A 26,907-nucleotide genomic window follows, 5' to 3' on the forward strand; every position below is an offset into this window, starting at 1 on the left:
CGGGATGCGATTCGCGATGCGGGTGGCGCCCGCTCGCGATGCGCACCCTGGCTCCCGTACCTGACTCGCTCTCCGTCGGTCCTGTCCCGGCGCGCGCGGCCCCGCTCCCTAGGGCGCGCGCGCGCCGGGTCTCTGCGATTTAAAGGGCCACTGCGCCACTGATTGGCGCAGTTGGTCTAATTAGTGTGTTCACCTGTGCACTCCCTATGTATACCTCACTTCCCCTGCACTCCCTCGCCGGATCTTGTTGCCATTGTGCCAGTGAAAGCGTTTCCTTGTGTGTTCCTAGCCTGTGTTCCAGACCTCCTGCCGTTGCCCCTGACTACGATCCTTGCTGCCTGCCCCGACCTTCTGCTACGTCCGACCTTGCTCTTGTCTACTCCCTTGTACCGCGCCTATCTTCAGCAGTCAGAGAGGTTGAGCCGTTGCTAGTGGATACGACCTGGTTACTACCGCCGCTGCAAGACCATCCCGCTTTGCGGCGGGCTCTGGTGAATACCAGTAGTAACTTAGAACCGGTCCACTAGCACGGTCCACGCCAATCCCTCTCTGGCACAGAGGATCCACCTCCTGCCGGCCGAATCGTGACAGTAGATCCGGCCATGGATCCCGCTGAAGTTCCACTGCCAGTTGTCGCCGACCTCACCACGGTGGTCGCCCAGCAGTCGCAACAGATAGCGCAACAAGGCCACCAGCTGTCTCAACTGACCGTGATGCTACAGCAGCTACTACCACAGCTTCAGCAATCATCTCCTCCGCCAGCTCCTGCACCTCCTCCGCAGCGAGTGGCCGCTTCCGGCCTACGACTATCCTTGCCGGATAAATTTGATGGGGACTCTAAGTTTTGCCGTGGCTTTCTTTCGCAATGTTCCTTGCACTTGGAGATGATGTCGGACCAGTTTCCTACTGAAAGGTCTAAGGTGGCTTTCGTAGTCAGCCTTCTGTCTGGGAAAGCTCTGTCATGGGCCACACCGCTCTGGGACTGCAATGACCCCGTCACTGCCTCTGTACACTCCTTCTTCTCGGAAATTCGAAGTGTCTTTGAGGAACCTGCCCGAGCCTCTTCTGCTGAGACTGCCCTGCTGAACCTGGTCCAGGGTAATTCTTCCGTTGGCGAGTACGCCATCCAATTCCGTACTCTTGCTTCCGAATTATCCTGGAATAATGAGGCCCTCTGCGCGACCTTTAAAAAAGGCCTATCCAGCAACATTAAAGATGTTCTGGCCGCACGAGAAATTCCTGCTAACCTGCATGAACTCATTCATCTAGCCACTCGCATTGACATGCGTTTTTCCGAAAGGCGTCAGGAGCTCCGCCAGGATATGGACTTTGTTCGCACGAGGCGTTTTTTCTCCCCGGCTCCTCTCTCCTCTGGTCCTCTGCAATCCGTTCCTGTGCCTCTCGCCGTGGAGGCTATGCAAGTTGACCGGTCTCGCTTGACACCTCAAGAGAGGACACAACGCCGCATGGAGAATCTTTGCCTGTACTGTGCCGGTACCGAACACTTCCTGAAGGATTGTCCTATCCGTCCTCCCCGCCTGGAAAGACGTACGCTGACTCCGCACAAAGGTGAGACAGTTCTTGATGTCAACTCTGCTTCTCCACGCCTTACTGTGCCTGTGCGGATATCTGCCTCTACCTTCTCCTTCTCTACTATGGCCTTCTTGGATTCCGGATCTGCAGGAAATTTTATTTTGGCCTCTCTCATCAACAGGTTCAACATCCCGGTGACCAGTCTCGCCAGACCCCTCTACATCAATTGTGTTAACAATGAAAGATTGGACTGTACCGTGCGTTACCGCACGGAGCCCCTCTTAATGTGCATCGGACCTCATCACGAAAAAATTGAGTTTTTGGTCCTCTCCAATTGCACTTCCGAAATTCTCCTTGGACTACCGTGGCTTCAACGCCATTCCCCAACCCTTGATTGGTCCACAGGAGAGATCAAGAGCTGGGGTACTTCTTGTTTCAAGGACTGTCTTAAACTGGTTCCCAGTACTCCCTGCCGTGACCCTGTCCCCCTGTAACCGGTCTCCCTAAGGCTTATATGGACTATGCTGACGTATTTAGCAAAAAACAAGCTGAGACTTTACCTCCTCACAGGCCTTATGACTGTCCTATTGACCTCCTCCCGGGCACTACTCCACCCCGGGGCAGAATTTATCCTCTGTCCGCCCCAGAGACTCTTGCTATGTCTGAATACATCCAGGAAAATTTAAAAAAGGGGTTTATCCGCAAATCCTCCTCTCCTGCCGGAGCTGGATTTTTCTTTGTGTCCAAAAAAGATGGCTCCCTACGTCCTTGCATTGATTACCGCAGACTTAATAAAATCACGGTAAAGAACCGCTACCCCCTACCTCTTATCTCAGAACTCTTTGATCGCCTTCAAGGTGCCCACATCTTTACCAAACTGGACTTAAGAGGTGCTTATAATCTCATCCGCATCAGGGAGGGGGACGAATGGAAAACTGCATTTAACACCAGAGATGGACACTTTGAGTATCTAGTCATGCCCTTTGGCCTGTGCAACGCCCCTGCCGTCTTCCAAGACTTTGTTAATGAAATTTTTCGTGATCTCTTATATTCCTGTGTTGTTGTGTATCTGGACGATATTCTGATTTTTTCTGCCAACTTAGAAGAACATCGCCAGCATGTCCGCATGGTTCTTCAGAGACTTCGAGACAATCAACTTTATGCCAAAATGGAGAAATGTCTGTTTGAATGTCAATCTCTTCCTTTCCTAGGATACTTGGTCTCTGGCCAGGGACTACAAATGGACCCAGATAAACTCTCTGCCGTCTTAGATTGGCCACGCCCCTCCGGACTTCGAGCTATCCAAAATTTTTTGGGGTTCGCCAATTATTACAGACAATTTATTCCACATTTTTCCACTATTTTGGCTCCTATCGTGGCTTTAACCAAGAAGAATGCCAATCCTAAGTCCTGGTCTCCCCAAGCGGAAGACGCATTTAAACGGCTCAAGTCTGCCTTTTCTTCTGCTCCCGTGCTCTCCAGACCTGACCCATCTAAACCCTTCCTATTGGAGGTTGATGCCTCCTCAGTGGGAGCTGGAACAGTCCTTCTACAAAAAAATTCTTCCTGGCATGCTGTTACTTGTGGTTTTTTTTCTAGGACCTTCTCTCCGGCGGAGAGGAACTACTCCATCGGGGATCGAGAACTACTGGCCATTAAATTGGCACTTGAGGAATGGAGGCATCTGCTGGAGGGATCAAAATTTCCAGTTATCATTTACACCGATCACAAGAATCTCTCCTATCTCCAGTCTGCCCAACGGCTGAATCCTCGCCAGGCCAGGTGGTCGTTGTTCTTTGCCCGTTTTAACTTTGAAATTCATTTTCGCCCTGCCGACAAGAACATTAGGGCCGATGCTCTCTCTCGTTCCTCGGATGCCTCGGAAGTAGAGGTCTCTCCGCAACACATCATTCCTCCTGACTGTCTGATCTCCACTTCTCCAGTCTCCATCAGGCAAACTCCTCCAGGGAAGACCTTCGTTTCTCCACGCCAACGTCTCGGGATTCTCAAATGGGGTCACTCCTCCCACCTCGCAGGCCATGCGGGCATCAAAAAGTCCTTGCAACTCATCTCTCGTTTCTATTGGTGGCCGACTCTGGAGACGGATGTTGTTGATTTTGTGCGGGCCTGTACTGTCTGTGCCCGGGATAAGACTCCTCGCCAGAAGCCTGCTGGTCTCCTTCATCCTCTGCCTGTCCCCGAACAGCCTTGGTCTCTGATTGGTATGGACTTTATTACAGACTTACCCCCATCCCGTGGCAACACTGTTGTTTGGGTGGTCGTTGATCGATTTTCCAAGATGGCACATTTTATTCCTCTTCCTGGTCTTCCTTCAGCGCCTCAGTTGGCAAAACAATTTTTTGTACACATTTTTCGTCTTCACGGTTTGCCCACGCAGATCGTCTCGGATAGAGGCGTCCAATTCGTGTCAAAATTCTGGAGGGCTCTCTGTAAACAACTCAAGATTAAATTAAACTTCTCTTCTGCTTATCATCCTCAATCCAATGGGCAAGTAGAAAGAATTAACCAGGTCCTGGGTGACTATTTACGGCATTTTGTTTCCTCCCGCCAGGATGACTGGGCAGATCTTCTACCATGGGCCGAATTCTCGTACAACTTCAGAGTCTCTGAATCTTCTGCTAAATCCCCATTTTTCGTGGTGTACGGCCGTCACCCTCTTCCCCCCCTCCCTACTCCCTTGCCCTCTGGTTTGCCCGCTGTGGATGAAGTGACTCGTGATCTTTCCACCATATGGAAAGAGACCCAAAATTCTCTTTTACAGGCTTCATCTCGCATGAAAAAGTTTGCCGATAAGAAAAGAAGAGCTTCCCCCATTTTTGCTCCCGGAGACAAGGTATGGCTCTCCGCTAAATATGTCCGCTTCCGTGTCCCCAGTTACAAACTGGGACCACGCTATCTGGGTCCTTTCAAAATCTTGTGCCAAATTAATCCTGTCTCTTACAAACTTCTTCTTCCTCCTTCTCTTCGTATTCCCAATGCCTTTCATGTCTCTCTCCTTAAACCACTCATCATCAACCGTTTCTCTCCCAAACTTGTTTCTCCCACTCCTGTTTCCGGTTCTTTCGACATCTTCTCCGTGAAGGAGATACTGGCCTCCAAGACGGTCAGAGGGAAAAAAATTTTTTGGGTTGATTGGGAGGGCTGTGGTCCTGAAGAGAGATCCTGGGAACCTGAGGACAACATCCTAGACAAAAGTCTGGTCCTCAGGTTCTCAGGCTCCAAGAAGAGGGGGAGACCCAAGGGGGGCGGTACTGTTACGCCGAGCGCTCCGGGTCCCCGCTCCTCCCCGGAGCGCTCGCAACATCCTCGCTACTGCAGCGCCCCGGTCAGATCTACTGACCGGGTGCGCTGCGATACCGCCCCCAGCCGGGATGCGATTCGCGATGCGGGTGGCGCCCGCTCGCGATGCGCACCCCGGCTCCCGTACCTGACTCGCTCTCCGTCGGTCCTGTCCCGGCGCGTGCGGCCCCGCTCCCTAGGGCGCGCGCGCGCCGGGTCTCTGCGATTTAAAGGGCCACTGCGCCACTGATTGGCGCAGTTGGTCTAATTAGTGTGTTCACCTGTGCACTCCCTATGTATACCTCACTTCCCCAGCACTCCCTCGCCGGATCTTGTTGCCATTGTGCCAGTGAAAGCGTTTCCTTGTGTGTTCCTAGCCTGTGTTCCAGACCTCCTGCCGTTGCCCCTGACTACGATCCTTGCTGCCTGCCCCGACCTTCTGCTACGTCCGACCTTGCTCTTGTCTACTCCCTTGTACCGCGCCTATCTTCAGCAGTCAGAGAGGTTGAGCCGTTGCTAGTGGATACGACCTGGTTACTACCGCCGCTGCAAGACCATCCCGCTTTGCGGCGGGCTCTGGTGAATACCAGTAGTAACTTAGAACCGATCCACTAGCACGGTCCACGCCAATCCCTCTCTGGCACAGAGGATCCACCTCCTGCCAGCCGAATCGTGACACTCGCTTCACTAAGCCAATTATCTACATTGGGTGCACCAGTGATCAGACTAGCCATAACCAAATAATAACAATATAATAACGTAGAGAAATCAAAGGTATCTACTGACCGAATTACAGGACTCCCAGTCAATCAATATAGTGAAGAGGGGGAGGGAGTGACTAAAACTTAGCTTTTAATATAATATCATTAAAAGAAGATTTCGTGATTGGGGCTAAGCCGACCATGTATTGGCCTCGGCATACACGTCAGCTAAAGACATTCCTAGAGAACAACTACTTACCCCTAAACAACATGTAGAGGAATCTAAGTTATGCAGGATCATTGGTACCTTCGATAATATGTCTGGACCAATCAGAGAGATTATACAGCGCCATTGGAGCATTCTGCTTATGGATGAAAATCTGCGAACTCTAATAGGAGAATACCCACAAATCATTTACCGTAAGGGTAAAAGTATAGCTAACATGGTTACTCATAGTCACCTCTCACCAATTCCCCCGACCCCCACATGGCTGAACAAAAATGCACCTGTCGGCTCATATGCCTGTGGCCATTGTCGGGCTATTACCTAGATCCAACCTGGTATATAAAATCAAAAGCTTCAACAATTGCAGTACCAAGACAGTTATCTATATAGCCGACTGCTCCTGTGGTCTAAAATATGTGGGGAAGATGATCCGCGAGCTTCGAAAACGAGTTCTTGAACATGTCGGTGACGTGAGAAATAAGAGAGACACAGCCATCTCGAGACATATCAACGAAGTCCATGGTGGGGACATTAGACTATTGCATTTTTATGGTATTGAAAACATGCGTCCATCTGTACATGGTGGGGATCTGGACAGGCTGCTACCACAGTGTGAAACGCGTTGGTTTCATACACTTGATACCGTTACCCCGAATGGCATGAATGAGATACTCTGCTTTACCAGCTATATTGAGACACAGTGACAGGGGGGAACATGACATAGGGGATATATAGTTAGGTTGAGAGTGGGGGTTGTAGTCAACCCATGATATAGCCTATCCCCTTCATATTAGGGAATACTAGGGAGTAATAGAATAGGTTCCAGTGCGGGACCGCCCTTATTAGGGCGGCCACCCCGCCTAGGATTAGGGACTAGTGTAGGGTCCATCTAGGTTAAGTGCCATGCTCCTTAGGCCCCCGCTTTCTACCCCCCTTTTTAGATAATAAGGGGTTAACTTGGTTGCCTGGTAACTGCTGTTTGACACAGAGCGGTTACGCTCCTCCCGGCTGGCGGGGTTAGCCGGAAGCTGCGTCACTCAGGCGCCGCCTCGCCTTCCGCTCGGGCACAGGATTTAAGATGAAACGATGCGGCGTTTCTCCATGTGCGCTAAGCAGCCGACAGGACCGGACGGCTCTCCACAACCTGTGGGTACGCACATGGAGATCGTATAAGGACGCCTAACTGTGAGTAACACAGCAGCTTTCCTTTCAGGTTGAAGCAAGATTATTAGACTATACCTGATGGCATTCTGTGTTTTCATGTGCTTTATTGCAGGGATCAACAGGATCTGAGGTGCTACTGTGTCCACTGTCATCTACCCCTGTATATAGGGAAAACAGTGGCAGTTCTTAATTATCAAGGGGTGGCACTGTATCACTACCCCTTGCTATGAGTGTTTGTCCCCTCTTGGTTTTTGTGGTTGATGATTGGACTGCTTAAGGTGGGTTCATATGATATTAGAGTACCCCAATTTCCCTGAGGAGGTCATAGATGGTGACCGAAATGCATTGGACGTGGGGATAACCACTGACAGACAAATAGATCTTAAACACTCTGGTTTATTTAACAGTGTGTAGAAACTATTGATTGCGTCTTTGTTGGGGAGACATGATCAGTTCTACCCCATGCTACATTCACAATTGTATATGTTCTTTTAAGCCCTTAAGGACCAGGCCATTTTATACCTTAAGGACCGGAGCGTTTTTTGCAATTCTGACCACTGTCACTTTAAACATTAATAACTCTGGAATGCTTTTAGTTATCATTCTGATTCCGAGATTGTTTTTTCGTGACATATTCTACTTTAACTTAGTGGTAACATTTTATGGTAACTTGCATCCTTTCTTGGTGAAAAATCCCCAAATTTGATGAAAAAAATGAAAATTTTGCATTTTTCTAACTTTGAAGCTCTCTGCATGTAAGGAAAATTGATATTCAAAATATATTTTTTTGGGGTTCACATATACAATATGTCTACTTTATGTTTGCATCATAAAATTTATGAGTTTTTACTTTTGGAAGACACCAGAGGGCTTCAAAGTTCAGCCGCAATTTTGAAATTTTTCACAAAATTTTCAAACTCACTATTTTTCAGGGACCAGTTCAGTGTTGAAGTGGATTTGAAGGGTCTTCATATTAGAAATACCCCACAAAAGACCCCATTATAAAAACTACACCCCCTAAAGTATTCAAAAAAACATTCAGTAAGTGTATTAACCCTTTAGGTGTTTCACAGGAATAGCAGCAAAGTGAAGGAGAAAATTCAAAATCTTTGAATTTTTGCAAGGGGTAAAAAGGAGAAAATTTTTACTTGTATTTGAAACCCAATTTCTCTCGAGTAAGCACATACCTCATATGTCTATGTTAATTGTTCGGCGGGCGCAGTAGAGGGCTCAGAAGGGAAGGAGCGACAAATGGTTTTTGGGGGGCATGCCGCATTTAGGAAGCCCCTATGGTGCCAGGACAGCAAAAAAAAACACATGGCATACCATTTTGGAAACTAGACCCCTCAGGGAACGTAACAAGGGGTAAAGTGAACCTTAATACCCTACAGGTGATTCACGACTTTTGCATATGTAAAAAAAATATATATTTTTTTTACCTAAAATGCTTGGTTTCCCAAAAATGTTTACATTTTTAAAAAGGGTAATAGCGGAAAATACCCCCCAAAATTTGAAGCCCAATTTCTCCCGATTCAGAAAACACCCCATATGGGGGTGAAAAGTGCTCTGCTGGCGCACTACAGGTCTCAGAAGAGAAGGAGTAACATTTGGCTTTTTGAAAGCAAATTTTGCTTTGGGGGCATGCCGCATTTAGGAAGCCCCTATGGTGCCAGAACAGCAAAAAAAAAAAAAAAAAACACATGGCATACCATTTTGGAAACTAGACCCCTCGGGGAACGTAACAAGGGGTAATGTGAACCTTAATACCCTACAGGTGTTTCACGACTTTTGCATATGTAAAAAAATATATATTTTTTTTACCTAAAATGCTTGGTTTCCCAAAATTTTTACAATTTTAAAAAGGGTAATAGCAGAAAATACCCCCCAAAATTTGAAGCCCAATTTCTCCCGATTCAGAAAACACCCCATATGGGGGTGAAAAGTGCTCTGTTGGCGCACTACAGGTCTCAGAAGAGAAGGAGTCACATTTGGCTTTTTGAAAGCGAATTTTGCTCTGGGGGCATGCCGCATTTAGGAAACCCCTATGGTGCCAGGACAGCAAAAAAAAAACCACATGGCATACCATTTTGGAAACTAGACCCCTCGGGGAACGTAACAAGGGGTAATTTGAACCTTAATACCCTACAGGTGTTTCACGACTTTTGCATATGTAACAAAATATATTTTTTTTTTACCTAAAATGCTTGTTTTCCCAAAAATTTTACATTTTTTAAAAGGGTAATAGCAGGAAATACCCCCCAAAATTTGTTAGGCAATTTCTCCCGAGTACGGCGATACTCCATATGTGGCCCTAAACTGTTGCCTTGAAATACGACAGGGCTCCAAAGTGAGAGCGCCATGCGCATTTGAGGCCTAAATTAGGGACTTGCATAGGGGTGGACATAGGGGTATTCTACGCCAGTGATTCCCAAACAGGGTGCCTCTAGCTGTTGTAAAACTCCCAACATGCCTGGACAGTCAACGGCTATCTGGCAATACTGGGAGTAGTTGTTTTGCAACAGCTGGAGGCTCCGTTTTGGAAACAGTGGCGTACCAGACGTTTCTCATTTTTATTGGGGAGGGGGGTTGTATAGGGGTATGTGTATATGTAGTGTTTTTTACTTTTTATTTTATTTTGTGTTTGTGTAGCGTAGTGTTTTTAGAGTACAGTCACACGGGCGGGGGTTCACAGTAGTTTCTCGCTGGCAGTTTGAGCTGCGGCAGAAAATTTGACGCAGCTCAAACTTGCAGCCGGATACTTACTGTAATCCTCCGCCCATGTGAGTGTACCCTGTACGTTCACATTGGGGGGGGGGGGGAAATCCAGCTGTTGCAAAACTACAACTCCCAGCATGTACGGTCTATCAGTGCATACTGGGAGTTGTAGTTTTGCAACCGCTGGAGGCTCCGTTTTGGAAACAGTGGCGTTCGAGACGTTTTTCATTTTTATTGGGGAGGGGGGCTGTGTAGGGGTATGTGTATATGTAGTGTTTTTTACTTTTTATTTTATTGTGTGTTAGTGTAGTGTAGTGTTTTTAGGGTACAGTCGCACGGGCGGGGGTTCACAGTAGTTTCTCGCTGGCAGTTTGAGCTGCGGCAAAAATTTTGCCGCACCTCAAACTTGCAGCCGGATACTTACTGTAATCCTCCGCCCATGTGAGTGTACCCTGTACATTCACATTGGGGGGGGGGGGGGGGACATCCAGCTGTTGCAAAACTACAACTCCCAGCATGTACGGTCTATCAGTGCATGCTGGGAGTTGTAGTTTTGCAACAGCTGGAGGCACACTGGTTGTGAAACACCGAGTTTGGTAACAAACTCAGTGTTTTGCAACCAGTGTGCCTTCAGCTGTTGCAAAAGCTACAACCCCCAGCATGTACGGACAGCGGAAGGGCATGCTGGGTCTTGTAGTTATGCAACAGCTGGAGGCATACTACTTTGGCTGGGGATGCTGGGGATTGTAGTTATGCAACAGCTGGAGACACACTGGTTTGCTACTTAACTCAGTGTGCCTTCAGCTGTTGCAAAACTACAACTCTCAGCAGTCACCGACAGCCAACGGGCATGCTGGGAGTTGTAGTTATGCAACCACCAGATGCACCACTACAACTCCCAGCATGCACTTTAGCTGATTGTGCAAGCTGGGAGTTGTAGTTACACAACAGCTGAAGGTACACTTTTCCATAGTTCTCATACGTCATGTGTCCTTAAGGACTCGGAAATGGAGACGTATGAGAACGTCATGTGTCCTTAAGGGGTTAATATTATATTAAAAGCTAAGTTTTAGTCACTCCCTCCCCCTCTTCACTATATTGATTGACTGGGAGTCCTGTAATTCGGTCAGTAGATACCTTTGATTTCTCTACATTATTATACTCCCTGGTTGACATCCTCTTATTCTTACAGAACTGTGACCTCTGAATTAATATAAAAATAACTATAATTTACACATAACTACTCTTATAAATTAGTGTAATCATTTTTAATAATTAACTATAGGCTTATGGGTACAAACCTACTGTACCATTAGATGAATATTGCCCTGGGTTTAGCTTAAAGTGGTTGTCCAGGGAGCAGAAAAGGTTTTACCTCTTCTGCTCCCCGGTGCTCACTTCAGCCCTCTCAACATCTTAGAAGACTAAAGGGGCTGGTAGGCGTGTGTGGGCAAAGCCACTCCCAATTCCAATGACCAATAGTAGCACATTGTTGTCAATGTTGCGGTATGGTTTTGCCTGCTCACGATGATCACAACTTACACCTGCCCCCTCTCGCCTCAGAAGGTGTACTTCCGAGTTATGCAGAGCAAAAGAGGTAATACCTGTTCTGCTCCCTGGACAACCCCTTTAAGCCATGGCTAAATTTCCCAGTTTAATAAAGCTTTATGTACTGTATAATGCATTTAGATTTCAATACTGACATTTTTTAAACAGTAAATTGAATGAGCTTTAACTTGTAACTATGACTTATTGTTCCATTTATTCCATTTATAAACTATACATTTTATATTAAGGTTATTTATGTGATGAGAAATCCAAAGGATGTGATAAAATCTCTGTATCACTTTGAAGCCATGGCAGCCTTTGCTGAGACCTCTCCGGATTTTGACCACTTCTTTATGAAGTTTTTAGAGGGTGATGGTAAGTAGATAATATTGTAATATGTATACAGTATATATATTAAAATAAGAGTTTTACTTTCATAAAGCTGCAGACGCAGATTGTATCAGTATAGGAAACCTTCTATGAGCTACACAATGATGCATTAAAGTATACTTGATCTGGATTCCAGACTGCTTATACGCGAACCAGCAATGCAATTGTGATACGGGATGTTAAAGATTTGGACAGTTAGTATAGATACTTGGCTGGCAGGTTGTCAGGTTTGTGACATCAGAAGTAGAGTAGTCAATGTGTAGAATGATGATGGTGGTTGTAGTATAATGAAAGCTCCATTTACCACTATAAAGGAAGTGGCTATCTGTATCAAAGCTCTGGGAAAATAAGTAACCTCAAAAGCCAGGATGCTGGATAAGTTGGAGGTCAAACAATACTCAACCAGAACAGTAGATGCAGATTAAAGATATGATACTTTGCTGGACATTTGAATAAACTCAGCTGGTGAGATGTCACTGTTGCAGTCTTTAGGAATTATGTGCCTTGTGGTACTTCTTGGCAACTTAGATTGGGGACTAACTTGAGACAGACTTGACTAGTGACTAATGACATGCTTTGTACTGACAAGACTTGAGACAGATTTAACTTGTACTAGATTTGACTAAGGACAGACTTAACTATTGACTTATTTTGCTCAGCTTAGCTTATCATTTTATGCATGATCAGGCTCAGAGGCTTGCGGCCCCAGGATCAATAGGTCTTGTGTGACCTCTGTAGGAACCTGACTTGTCCTTTTCGCTTACTTGGGATTCACTAAACTGAAGATGAGTAGCTGGCTGCCTACACCGGTGGTTATCAGAGATAGCATACCGTCGGGGTCTTCACCAGGGCGGTCTATGGTTATTTGCAGAGCCTTTCTCTGTCACCTATGTTTCCTTGAGTCTAGCTGAGACACCACTGACCTGAGGTCATTCAGCAGAGAGACCCCAGACATTAGTCCATCTCGTGGACAGGCTGGACCAGAGAATTTCTGTACCTAGTCTTGCTAGAGGGCTCTTGCCCTAAAGCGCCACTTCAGATAGTTCTACCCTAGCAACTGGATTCACCAGGAATGATGCAGCTGTGTCCGGGTTTGAGATCATGGACTTGAAGGCAGACTCCCACTAAAGTTGAAGGAGCTGCAGTAGTGTGTTTTTCCCTAACCAAAGGCCATTACTAGACTGACTAACATGTGCTCTGGGTCCCTCCCTTGTAGTGATGAGCGGCAGGGGCCATATTCGAATTTGCAATATTTCGCAAATATATTGACGATTCTTCGTCCTATGTTCGCGTATTCGCATATTCGCATATTCGCTATGTTTGTTCACTTTTTTTCATGCAAAAATTTGCATGGGAAATTTGTATAAAAATTTGCATGTGAAAAAACGAATAATTAATATTCGTCATTATGAATATATAGCACTATATTTTAAATATTCGCAAAATCGTGAAGTGCCGATATTCGCGATAAAAATTAGCATTACTAATATTCGTGCTCAACACTACTCCCCTGTCACTGGTGACTGTGGTGTAGATGACAAATATTTGGAAAAATCTTTCTTTCTATGTGTTTTTGTACGTTGAAAAAATTACCATTAGGGGTCTCCCTTCATTTCCCGGCCACAAGTAAAGATTTCGGACTCATGCCGGCCTGGCATGAGTCTGAAATCTCATAGTGCAGCCGGGACACTGATGAGCTCAGCGCAGCTCCCTGTCTGTCAATAAGACATGTGGGAGCGAGCGCTGTGCCCGCAGGCAGGTTCCTCCTCTCTGTATGGCACATGCAGTGTTAAACAGACAGGAGAAGACTCAGTAGCTGCCATGTGCTGAGCCTCTATGGGCGCTCCCTAGAGGGATTGCAGCATAGAGGAAGAAGGGTGGAAGTGAGCCCAGGCATGCTTCAGCTGATGTCACACCTGCTGGGCCACTCCGCCTTTCTCTCTCACAGATGGCAGAGAAATGAACAGGAAAGCATGGTCAGATTAAGGTAGGAAAAGGGGCGCTTTAAATCAATGAACTGCAGCGGCTTTGCAGATGCAGAGACCGCCAGCGCTGCCGGCTTCTCTGCCCCTGCCTGTCCTGGGGTCTAGAGCCCTGCTGCCGGCCCTTCTCTTCCCCTGGCTATCAGTGCCAGCACCGATAGCCAGGGGGAGAGAAGGCGCCGCTGTCCCGTTGCCTCCCCCATCCCCGGTTGCATAATTACCTGTTGCCGGGGTCGGGTCCTTGCTGCTTCAGGCCTTCGGTGTGCGTCCCCTGCGTCGTTGCTATACGCTGCACGGCGTCGCGCAATGACGTCACTCGTCATTGTGCCACGCTGTGCAGTGCATAGCAACGACACATGGGATGCACACCGGAGGCCTGAAGCAGCGCGGACCCGACCCTGGCAACAGGTAATTATACAACCGGGGATGGGGGAGGCAACAGGGCAGCGGCGCCGGCAATGGGTGCTGCTGCCCCTTCTCTCCCCCTGGCTATTGGCGCCGGCACCGATAGTCAAGGGGAGAGAACGGGCAGCGGCGCCGATAGCCAGCGGGAGAGAAGCGGCAGCAGCAGGGCTCTAGACCCCAGGAAAGGCAGGGGGAGAGAAGCGGGCAGCGACGGCCTCTCTCCCCCTGCCTTTCCTGGGGGTGTATCGGGGTATATGCATGCACACACACGCACCCTCATTTTACCAAGCATATTTGGGTAAAAAACTTTTTTTACCCAAATATCCTTGGTAAAATGAGGGTGCGTGTTATAGGCCGGTGCATGGTATACCCCGATAAATACGATATTTTCTAGCTATTTTCCCGTGTTTATTTGGGTGATGGGTTTGACTAGAGTGCATCTTATTTATAAAGAAGTTCAGTAGGATGATGAATTTTGCGCAGCTCTGCTGAGGTGGGAAAAGCTCTGCCATATACACATTTTCCAGGCGCTTGTGAGGGAGGGAAGTAGACACTTTCCCGGGTCCTGAATTTGGCAGGTTAGGTGTTTTTACTTACTTTCACAAAGCTGCTGGGACATTTTTACTTGCATTTTAGATGCTACAATCTAAGTGGTTAAAGCCGGGCATCACCTTGATCGGTGATGTCTGGCATTAGAGATGGGTCCTGGTGGCAGATAGCCGCCAGGACCACCCAGCTATGGCCTGCGCTCAGCTCCTGAGAATGTGTCATAGAAGGGGAGTGGGATGCTGTCGTCCACAAGAGGGTCAAGGTTGAATTGCGGAAGGTAGAAGTGACTCTCACGCCTACTGGTAGGTGGTGTAGCTTTGCGCCTAATAAAGTACCTTTCTGCACATGTGCAGGGTACACAAACAGGATGTGGTGTAGGTTTCTCATGGCCAGGATAAGTAAGACACAGACACAGAGCAGGATAGATGGACACATTGTTGCATCACTGAACAGGTAGTAGAAAAAGCGCTTGTATTACAACCAGGAAACATCAAAGTATTAACCATATAAGTGCATAGAACTTACTTTTGCAAATATCTGGTGCAATATCTATTTAGTGCAATTGAGAATAAAGAGTTTTTGTGGCATAGATACTTGAATGTCCACAATCTCTGTATAAAGGAACTGACTTGTCCGCAGTCTGTGGTACTGGATGAGAGGTGAAAAAGAGTCAAATTTTTTGTGCAATGATAGATAGAGGGCTTTTTCATTGGAGGAAATTGAGACACAGCACAGTGCAAAAAGATTTTGTACCAGCACAATTAAATATAAAACTGGCAATAAACTTTCTGACAAGACATTTTTTTATAATACATTTTTTAAAGACATTAAGACACTTTTATTAAGGCACATTGGTAGTGCAGACATTTTCTAAAGTGCATTATCAAACTACAAGGTAGAATTACTGGAGTTCACCTAAGGCACTTAGACTTAATGCACTTAAACTTACTAGACTAAACTTTGACTTTGACTTTTCTGACTTAAAACACTTTTTTTTTTTCTGACCAACAACTGAAATTTGTACACACATGTGCAAGACTCAAGGCATCAAAGCATACCTGTTAGATCCCACAAAATAAAAATGTTACACAGTACCTAATCCTGACCATGTAAATGTAATTGTAATGCATCTTTCACCAGTATTTATTATTTTAAAAAAATACCGTATTTATCGGCGTATAACACGCACTTATTACGCTAAAATTTTTAGCCTAAAGTCTATGTGCGTGTTATACGCCGATACCGCCCCAGGAAAGGCAGGGGGAGAGAGGCCGTCGCTGCCCGCTTCTCTCCCCCTGCCTTCCCTGGGGTCTAGAGCCCTGCTGCCGGCCCTTCTCTCCCCCTGGCTATCGGTGCCGCTGCCCATTCTGTCCCCCTGACTATCGGTACCGGCGCCCCACTGCCGGCGCCGATAGCCAGGGGGAGAGAAGGGGCAGTGGCACCCATTGCCGGCGCCGCTGCCCCGTTGCCTCCCCCCATCCCCGGTGGCATAATTACCTGAGTCGGGTCCGCACTGCTGCAGGCCTCCGGCGTGATTCCCCTTCGTCGTTGCTATGCGCTGCACGGCGCGGCGCATGGCGTCAGTGCGCCGCGCCGTGCATAGCAACGACGCAGGGGACGCACCCCGGAGGCCTGCAGCAGCGCGGACCCGACTCAGGTAATTATGCCACCGGGGATGGGGGGAGGCAACGGGGCAGCGGCGCCGGCAATGGGTGCCGCTGCCCCTTCTCTCCCCCTGGCTGTCGGCGCCGCTTAGTACCGAAAGTCAGGGGGACAGAACGGGCAGCGGCGCCGATAGCCAGTGGAAGAGAAGGGCCGGCAGCAGGGCTCTAGACCCCAGGGAAGGCAGGGGGAGAGAAGCGGGCAGCGACGGCCTCTCTCCCCCTGCCTTTCCTGGGGGTGTATCGGGGTATACACGCGCACACACGCACCCTCATTTTACCATGGATATTTGGGTAAAAAACTTTTTTTACCCAAATATCCTTGGTAAAATGAGGGTGCGTGTTATAGGCCGGTGCGTGGTATACCCCGATAAATACGGTACCTCTTTTCCTTTGCTCACAGTGTTAGAAATTCTCCTCTTAGGGGAAGGGGTGCATGTTCCTCCCTTGCGGTGGTGGGAGAGGGCATTTCCCTCCCTTGTGTTGGTGGGAGGTGATTGGTGTGTCTGCTCATGCAGCCTTGTCCATGAGTCATCTCTTGTCCATGACTCATGGACAAGCCTGCTGCTTCTGCAGGACTGGTTAGTGTCCCAGTAGGTATAGGGAACCCTAGTGGTGGGATTTTCAGGAAGCATTTTCTTTATTAAATATTAAATATTTTTTAAACAGCCATATTACAAAAGGTCTTTAATTTTCATCAGTAACAACATATAACATGTTTTTGGATCTGACATTGCCCCTTCCCAACCTATGACATACCTGTACGTCATGAGTGGGAAGGTGTTCCCGACCCATGACGTACCAGGTACGTCATGAACATTTTTTCCGCTACTTGCGGCATCCCCCCAGCGATCGCTGCTATCAGCTAGTCAAATCTGACTAGCTGATAGCAGCGTTCTGCTATCAGAATACTTAGCAGTGCAGTGTGTGAGTCCCGATCATGGGGATCAGGACACACACCGCTCTGCTAAGTGTCCCTTACCCGTCCCCCTGGCGTCACTTACCCGCTATGCGGTGTCCCGAGCGGTCCCGGCGCGAGCGGAGTCCTCCAAGCGGTCCCGGAGGTGGTGCGACCCGGCGATGAGTTTGCAGCAGCAGGGCGGAATCTTCATTGGCAGCAGTGAAATCGCCGTAAAGTGATCTCACCGCTGCCTCTGGGAGTTTCAAAACTGCTACTCCCAGCATGCCCAGACAGCCTTTGGCTTTCTGTGCATGCTGGGAGTTGTAATTTTGCAACATCTGGAGGTCCACAGTTTGGAGACCACTGTATAATGGTCTCCAATCTGTGCTCTTCCAGATGTTGCAAAACTACAAATCTCTGCATGCTCAGTCTGTCCAGGCATGCTGGGAGTTGTATGTCCAGCATGCCTGGGTAGTCTGGGCATGCTGGGAGTTGTAGTTGTGCAACAACTGGAGGCACACTAGTTGGGAAACATTGTCCGTTTCCTAACTTAGTGTTTCCCAACCTGTGTGCCTCCAGCTGTTGCAAAACCATAACTCCCAGCATGCACTGACAGACCATGCATGCTGGGAGTTGTAGTTTTACAACAGCTGGAGGCACACTGGTTTGGAAACACTAAGTTAAGTAATAAACTTTAAAGTGTTTTGCAACCAGTGTGCCTTCAGCTGTTGCATAACTACAACCCCCAGCATGCACGGACAGCCCAAGGGCATTCTGGGAGTTGTAGCAGTATGCCTCTAGCTGTTGCATAACTACAAGTCCCAGCATGCCCTTCTGCTGTCACTGCATGCTGAGATTTGTAGTTTTTGCAACAGCTGAAGGCACACTGGTTGCGAAACACCAGTTTGTTATCTAACTCCGTGTTTCGCAACCGGAGTGCCTCCAGCTGTTGCAAAACTACAACTCCCAGCATGCACGGACAGCCAAAGGGCATGCTCGGAGTTGTAGTTTTGCAACAGCTGGATGTTTGCCTCCCCCCAATGTGAATGTACAGGGTACACATGGGCGGAGGTTTACAGTGAGTGCTGCAAGTTTGAGATGGCGCAAATTTTGCGCTGCAGCTCAAACTCCCAGCAGCAAACTTGCTGTGAACCTCTGCCCGTGTGACTGTACCCTAAAAACACTACACTACACTTTCACTAACCTAAAATAAAAGTAAAAACACTACATATACACATACCCCTACACAGCCCCCCTCCCCTCCCCAATAAAAATGAAAAACGTCTGGTACGCTACTGTTTCCAAAATGGAGCCTCCAGCTATTGCAAAACAACAACTCCCAGCATTGCCGGACAGCCATTGACTGTCCAGGCATGCTGGGAGTTTTGCAACAGCTGGAGGCACCCTGTTTGGGAATCACTGACGTACAATAACCCTATGTCCACCCCTATGCAAATCCCTAATTTAGGCCTCAAATGCACATGGCGCTCTCTCACTTTGGAGCCCTGTCGTATTTCAGGGCAACAGTTTTGGGACACATATGGGGTATCGTCGTACTCGGGAGAAATTGCACTACAAATTTTGGGGGGCTTTTTCTTCTTTATCTTCTTTAGCCCCTATGAAAAGGTGAAGTTGGGGTCTACACCAGCATGTTAGTGTATAAAAATGTAATTTTTTACACTGACATGCTGGTGTTGCGCATACTTTTCATTTTCACAAGAGGTAAAAGGGAAAAAAGACCCTCGAAATTTGTAATGCAATTTCTCCCGAGTACGAAGATACCCCATATGTGGGCACAAAGTGCTCTGGGGGCGCACAACAAGGCCCAGAAGGGAGAGTGCGCCATGTACATTTGAGGTGATTTGCACAGAGGTGGCTGATTGTTACAGCAGTTCTGACATAAACGCAAAACAATAAATATCCATATGTGACCCCATTTTGGAAACTACACCCCTCATGGAATTTAATAAGGGGTGCAGTGAGCATTTACACCCCACTGGTGTATGACAGATTTTTGGAACAGTGGTCTGTGAAAATGAAAAATACAATTTTTCATTTGCACAGTCTACTGTTTCAAATATCTGTGAAACGCCAGTGGGGTGTAAATGCTCACTGCACCCCTTATTAAATTTGCGTTTATGGCAGAACTGCTGCAACAATCAGCCACCCCTGTGCAAATCACCTCAAATGTACATGGTTCACTCTCCCTTCTGGGCTTTGTTGTATGCCCCCATGTGGGGGGTCCACTGTTCTGGCACCATAGGGGCTTCCTAAATGGGACATGCCCCCCAAAAACCCTTTCAGAAAAACTCACTCTCCAAAATCCCCTTGTCGCTCCTTCCGTTCTGAGCCCTCTACTGCGCCTGCCAAACACTTTACATACACATATGAGGTGTTTACTTACTTGAGAGAAATTGGGTTACAAATTTTAGGGTGATTTATCTCCTTTTACCCCTTGTAAAAATTCAAAAATTGGGTCTACAAGAACATGCGAGTGTAAAAAATGAAGATTTAGAATTTTCTCCTTCAATTTGCTGCTATTCCTGTGAAACACCTAAAGGGTTAAAACACTTACTAAATGTTATTTTGAATACTTTGGGGGGTGCAGTTTTTATAATGGGGTCATTTATGGGGTATTTCTAAAATGAAGACCCTTCAAATCCACTTCCAATCTGAACTGAAAAAGTACGATTTTGAAAATCTTGAGAAAAATTGGAAAATTGCTGCGGAACTTTGAAGCCCTCTGGTGTCTTCCAAAAGTAAAAACATGTCAATTTTTTGATGCAAACATAAAGAAGACATATTTTATATGTGAATCAATATGTAATTTATTTGGAATATCCATTTTCCTTACAAGCAGAGAATTTCAAAGTTAGAAAAATGCAAAATTTTCAAAGTTTTCATGAAATTTTTTGATTTTTTTTTACCAAGAAAGGATGCAAAAAGTATAAAGTAGAATATGTAACGAAAAAACAATCTCGGAATCAGAATGATAACTAAAAGCATTCCAGAGTTATTAATTTTTAAAGTAACAGTGGTCAGATGTTCAAAAAATGCCCAGGTCCTGAAGGTGAAAATGGGCTGGGTCATGAAGGGGTTAAGGACATCTCCTTATAACTAGTACACATTAATTGTTACAAAACACTTTTTTTATTGACTTTCTTCCACATTGTAGGATAAAATATGGAACTCGCACGATGTGGCCCATAGTGGTAGGACCCCTTACCTTATGCACTGTATAATGAACAAATATTTGCATAAAACTTTTTTTTTGCATTTGCATAAAACTGCATTTTGATAAGAAACTTACAAAGTCTTGCTCAATGGCCAAAGGGACGTAAGCACCTTGGTGGGCCAAAAGCTCTGCACCTGGCCCAGAAAGTTTAGGGCCAAATGCGAAGAGGCTGTTAAATCCAAATGGAATCATTGGGCATTTCACATGTTCCTGAAAAAAATGCGAGAGGTTTGCTCATCTTTAGTCAGAACAATCATTTCAGTCCCAGTATTTAGACTCATTTAGACATAAAAAAAAACATTGACTAGCAGCCATTTTGCCCTTAACCTTATGTGCAAGTATATATGCACTCCTATTGCTACGTGTTGGGCCATCACACTCTGTTTGTTCACTGTGTTTTCCTCCAAAACTTAAGTGTAGAAAAACTTCTGAAAAAAATATTTTTTTTTCCAGTTTTTGCGGGCAGCTGGTTTGATCATGTCCTAGGATGGTACAAGCATAAAGAAGATTTCAATATTCTTTTCATAAAGTATGAAGATATGATCATGGTAAAGATAAAGGCAGCTCCTTATGTTTTTCCATGTTAATTTTATGTAAAGCCGGTTGTCAGGGGCATAACTAGAGATTGTTGGGCACTATTCCAAACCTTTAAGTAGGGCCTTCCATAAGCATGGCCCCCACAGAGCAGACCTTTCAGACAGACCCTAGACCTTACTGCTAAATGTGTTTTTTGTTTTTAAGCTTGACATTACAACTGCATCATGTGGGGATTTTTGCAAATGTTGACATGAGTAGAGTACATTGAGAACCATATTGGTTACCATCTTGAACTCTCCTAGTACATGACACCCTCTATCTAATATCCACTTTCAGTACATGATACCCAACATCTAATACCCCTCTCAGTTTATGACACCCCATCTAATTCCAATTTCAAGCTTATGACACCCCCATCTAATTCCCATTCTAAGTTCATGACACCCCCATTTAATACCCCTTCTTAGCACATAACATCTTGAATCTGATACCTCCTTCCAGTACACACCACCTCCATCTAATACCCCCTCTCAGTAGATGACTTGTTGCCATTTTCAGTGTAAGGACCACTGTTGCACATTGTTAAATTCTGGAGCAGCTACATTTGCAGACCATGCAGCTGAAGAGAGAGCAGGTAACTCACCCAATAAACAGCATTATACGTGTTACAGGGGCAGCACAGGTTGTATGCAATATTTCATACAGCTTCCTAGTGCTGCTTGGTGCCAGGATGTTGTATGCAGGGTCCCTGAAAAACATTAAGTGACAAGAGGGCCTTCAGGTGCCCTGAAAATTGAGGCCTGGTCATTACACCATTGCTTATTGTAACCAAACCAAACATTGTAAAGTCTTGTGCGCATTATATAACTTGCAAAATATATAGAGCCAGTATACAGCACTCTATTAGATTGAAATAAAAAAGGAGACAGAACTGAATAGCATAATACACTGCTCAAAATAAAGGGAACACTAAGATAACACATCCTAGATCTGAATGAATGAACTAATCGTATGAAATACTTTTGTCTCTACATAGTTGAATGCGCTGACAACAAAATCACACAAAAATTATCAATGGAAATCAAATGTATCAACCCATGGAGGTCTGGATATGGAGTCACACTCAAAATCATAGTGGAAAACCACACTACAGGCTGATCCAACTTTTATTTAATGTCCTTAAAACAAGTCAAAATGAGGCTCAGTAGTGTGTGTGGCCTCCACGTGCCCGTATGACCTCCCTACAATGACTGGGCATGCTCCTGATGAGGTGGCTGACTGAACTAAAGTCCAGATCTGGACTGAAGCATCCGCCAACTCCTGGACAGTCTGTGGTGCAATGTGGCATTGGTGGATGGAGCAAGACATGATGTCCCAGATGTGCTCAGTCAGATTCAGGTCTGGGGAATGGGCGGGCCAGTCCATAGCATCAATGCCTTCCTCTTGCAGGAACTGCTGACACACTCCAGCCACAAGAGGTCTAACATTGTCTTGCATTAGGAGGAACCCAGGGCCAACTGCACCAGCATATGGTCTCACAAGGGGTCTGAGGATCTCATCTCAGTACCTAATGGCAGTCAGGCTACCTCTGGCAAGCACATGGAGGGCTGGGCGGCCCCCCAAAGAACTGCCACCCCACACCATTAATGACCCACCGCCAAACCGGTCATGCTGGAGGATGTTGCAGGCAGCAGAACATTCTCCACAGCATCTCCAGACTCTGTCACGTCTGTCACATGTGCTCAGTGTGAACCTGCTTTCATCTATGAAGAGCACAGGGCGCCAGTGGCGAATTTGCCAATCTTGGTGTTCTCTGGCAAATGCCAAACGTCCTGCACAGTGTTGGGCTGTAAGCACAACCCCCATCTATAGACTTTGGGCCCTCATACCAACCTCATGGAGTCTGTTTCTGACCTTTTGAGTGGACACATGCACATTTGTGGCCTGCTGGAGGTCATTTTGCAGGGCTCTGACAGTGTACCTTCTGCTCCTCCTTGCAGAGAGGCGTCTCCTGATGTATTGGCTTGTCTCTTGGTAGCACTTCCATGCTCCGGACACTACGCTGACAGACACAGCAAACCTTCTTGCCGCAGCTCGCATTGATGGGTCATCCTGAATGAGCTGCACTACCTGAGCCACTTGTGTGGGTTGTAGACTCCGTCTCATGCTACCACTAGAGTGAAAGCACCGCCAGCATTCAAAAGTGACCAAAACATCAGCCAGGAAGCATAGGAACTGAGAAGTGGTCTGTGGTCACCACCTCCAAGACCACTCCTTTATTGGGGGTGTCTTGCATAATTGCCTATAATTTCCACCTGTTGTCTGTTCCATTTGCACAACAGCATGTTAAATTGATTGTCAATTAGTGTTGCTTCCTGAATGGACAGTGTGATTTCACAGACGTGTGAGTGACTTGGAGTTACATTGTGTTGTTTAAGTGTATGTTGGAAAGCAATTTTACATTGTGAAAATGTACCAGGTAATATGTTACCGCTGTTTAGGTTGAAACATTGCATTACCTGTATTGCATGGGTGAATGAACTACCACTTGTTTTGAAAACTATTTTGGTGTGCCATCTTCCACTGTTTTTCTTGGGGCTTGGTTGGGCTTTGAGGACAGAGCATCCGCTCATACATTATTACATACCTATGTTCTAATTTTTCTGGCTACCTTCAGGTAATATGTTACAATGTTCTTAAGGTAAAATATTGAATTTAAAAAGAGATAAGTAAATAAATAGCTGATATGTGTTTCTGTTATTTTGTTTATATTCCTTTAACACATGCACTTTATCCCATACAGGATTTACGTTCTGTTGTCAAACAAATCTGCACATTTTTAGGGAAAGCATTAGATGATGAATCTTTAGACATTGTTGTGAAAAAAGCAACATTCAATGAAATGAAGAAGGAGCCACTTGCAAATAAAGAAAATATGCCAGAAGAGTTTTTTGATTCTAAAGTTGGACAATTTATGCGAAAAGGTAAAAGAAAGATATGTCGCTCACAAATAAGGCATTTTGGCTGTATATAAAGACAACTTTTTGACTGCTGGCTATAGAACTTTTTAAAATAACAGAACAGTCTTAAAACATTTTGAGATGCCAGTGGCAGGTATCTAAGAAATATGGAGACAGGCTGCGTCTGCTATCTAGCCTGAGCTAGAGTAACTGGTTCCAGAGAGGGTTGGACATGAGAGACTCCTCCCTTAGACCATGTAGCGGTTTATTTATTTAAAAAAAAAAATCATGAAAGATTTTTATTGTTTTAAATAAAAACACAATAAATGGGGTACAAAAAAAAAAGAAGGGGAGGAAGGGGAAATACAACCAAAAGTAGGAAAATACATCTCCATACACAAATGGGTACATAAATTGTCATACATAGCAATACCATAGAAATATAGAGAAGGAGATAAATATCAAACACTAAATGAAAACAAGCTACCAGACACTAGAAATCCTGGCTGCCCCTTTAACTTCCTAGATACTGCTCTAGAAGCTATACCTCCTCCATCAAATCAACATAACAATACCTAGAAACTAAAAATATATATATATATATATTTTCAAAAACCTATATATAAAAAGTAATATTCAGACTATAATATCAGTGACGATCTAACTGAAAAAATATCTTCAAAATATGTATTAAATGATAAGGACTGGCTTGTAGCATTCCTGACTTGTCCTGTGGGACAAGGATAGGGTCAGGGGGGGATACCCAGAGAGGGAGGAGGATAAGAGAAGTTTGTCTCACACCACAGCCTTAGAGCCTAGTCAGACGTTGAATAATCTCTATAAAGGTTGGAGTGGACAAATTCAACCCAAAGTTTATCATGTTTCTCTGATCAATTTGAGAAAGCTGAACATTGCTCCTCCATGCGGTTAATGTTACTGATTTTTTTTTCCAATCATAAACAGATGGAGGCTGGGTGGACTTCTAAAAATGAAGTATAACCATTCTAGCTGCCTGAAGTAAGAATAGATAAAGGGAATTCAAAACCCGTTCTCTCACTCTCAGGTAGGATAGACAGGAGAAAGGTTCAGGATTATAACCGGTCCCGTCATAGGTAATTTCAATCACTTTATCCCAAAAAGAGTGAATAGGAGGAGAATCACACTAAATATGGGCCATAGTACCCACTTCCTTCCAACAGTGTCAGCATTAGTTAGGGACTCTGTATCACCTAGATATTAATTTATAATAAGACTCCTAGCAGTTTCTAGAAATGTATCTGAGGGGAGTCCAATGTTCCATGCATCTTCACAGACACAATCCATCAATGGTGGCAGTAAAGAGTAAAATGTTCAACCCATGAAATCCAAAGACAACAGTGTATGCAGAGGAAGCTATTTGATATACCAAATGATGAACTATACATGTTTAACTTATTACACTTAGACACAAATGTGTTCAATTGAAGAGAGAGAGAAATCCTTAGCCACATTACAACTATATACTTCAGTAGCTGGGAGACGGTAACGGGGCCCTGCAGGGCATGCGCTTCATTTTTGTCCCCTAATGCGTCAAAGTTTAGTGCAGGGCAGATTCATGTCATTTACTATTGTTGCACATTACTCGGGTGACATTTTTAAGCCATATTCAAGCTCGGAACCTTCATAAGAAGGGGTGTGGCTGAAGGGTTTATGTTTTCAAAATTAATTTACAAATAAAAAGTATTTTTGGTGCAGGCAATCTAAAGAAGAACAGGAAGAAATTATGAGGAGGGGCCCAAATGTAATAGTTAAAAAATAGTAAATAACATAAATAATGCACTGAGCATGACAGACACTTCACAAACAATGGGGAAACCCCCCATTTTGTGGTAGCTCATGCCTATTCACTTCCGTGTGAATGAGCTGCAATATCAGTCACCACCCACCAAGAAGTGTGTCATTGTTTCTAGAAGAAAACAGCCATCTTTTTTTATATGGTACCATCCCCTTACATACAATATATATACTGTATATCTCTGGTTTATATTTCATCGTATGGCATTCTTTGCAGGTACAATTGGAGACTGGAAAAATACCATGACTGTGGCACAGAGTGAAGCTTTTGACCGTATCTATCAGGAAAAGATGGGAGATGTAGATCTACACTTTACCTGGGATATGAATTAAAGAAATATCTGAATAGACAAACCATTTAGGGTGGAATGACACATGTAGTTTTTAGTTTCATTTTCAAAATCATATTTTTTCCATTTTATTTGCTTGTTCTTTAAAATAGTGTGACTTTGTCTTGTTGTTTTGGTAAATATGTATCTAATTTAGTAGAATTTATAACTACATATAAATGTATACAATGTTTTTTCCAAAAATAGTTCTTTTTTTAACATTATTCATAGAAAATAAATAAGTTGATTAAACAGTATGTTACCGTTAAAATGTTTTAAGTATGTATATATTTTTATCATGGTAACATGAAAATGTGTGTTTTTCTCATTTTTTTTTTTACTTTTACAACATGAAGGTGTTTGTTAATATGTCAACTGTTACGTTATATGCTCTGACCGCACACGCTGGCCGAGATCGCATGGTCCCGTTACCTGCTGCTACCGGCGGGGCTGGGACTTGCATCACCCGCATGCACGCCCCAGTCCTTCACTCACCTGGTCCTTCTCCTGCCCCCGCCTCTGCCTCTCTGCTCTGACGCGTGTGTCCCCATCCCCTAGGGAGCGCACATCGGAGCTTTAAGATTTAAAGGGCCAGTGCACTCAATAGTGTAATTCACCTGTAGCTCATTGATAAATTCCTCACCCTCCTCACTTCTCTGCCAGATCTTTGTTGCCTTGAGCCTGAGAGAAAGCATTCCTGTTATTACCTTGCTGTATATCTGATCCTTTCCTCCGTGACCTGACCTTGCTCCTTGCCACCTGCCTACTGACCATTTGCTACGTTCCTGACTATGCTACGGTGCCGCCTGCCCTGACCTCCTGCTTTCCTGACTATGAAATGTCTTATCCTTCCTGTGCATCGCATCTCCTCAGCCACCTGTGTGGTCGAGCCGTGCCAGGGGTAGCAACCTGGGTGCCGCCTGACACAGCAAGTCAAT

General features: G+C 45.5%; 1 protein-coding gene across 2 annotated transcripts in view; it reads left to right on the forward strand.

Moving 5' to 3' along the window:
- Nucleotides 1–26,228, forward strand: part of LOC130362246 (amine sulfotransferase-like) — a 54,406-nt gene extending 28,178 nt beyond the window's left edge. For both annotated transcript variants that reach the window (XM_056566413.1, XM_056566412.1), the window contains exons 4-7: nucleotides 11,436–11,562; nucleotides 20,764–20,858; nucleotides 23,651–23,831; nucleotides 25,858–26,228. In XM_056566413.1, the coding sequence (XP_056422388.1) occupies nucleotides 11,436–11,562; nucleotides 20,764–20,858; nucleotides 23,651–23,831; nucleotides 25,858–25,973 (519 nt within the window). In that variant the 3' untranslated portion in view covers nucleotides 25,974–26,228. The remainder of the gene's footprint in view (nucleotides 1–11,435; nucleotides 11,563–20,763; nucleotides 20,859–23,650; nucleotides 23,832–25,857) is intronic.
- The last annotated feature ends 679 nt before the right edge of the window (nucleotides 26,229–26,907 follow it).

Source organism: Hyla sarda, chromosome 3, assembly GCF_029499605.1.
Source record: "Hyla sarda isolate aHylSar1 chromosome 3, aHylSar1.hap1, whole genome shotgun sequence".
Taxonomy (NCBI): domain Eukaryota; kingdom Metazoa; phylum Chordata; class Amphibia; order Anura; family Hylidae; genus Hyla; species Hyla sarda.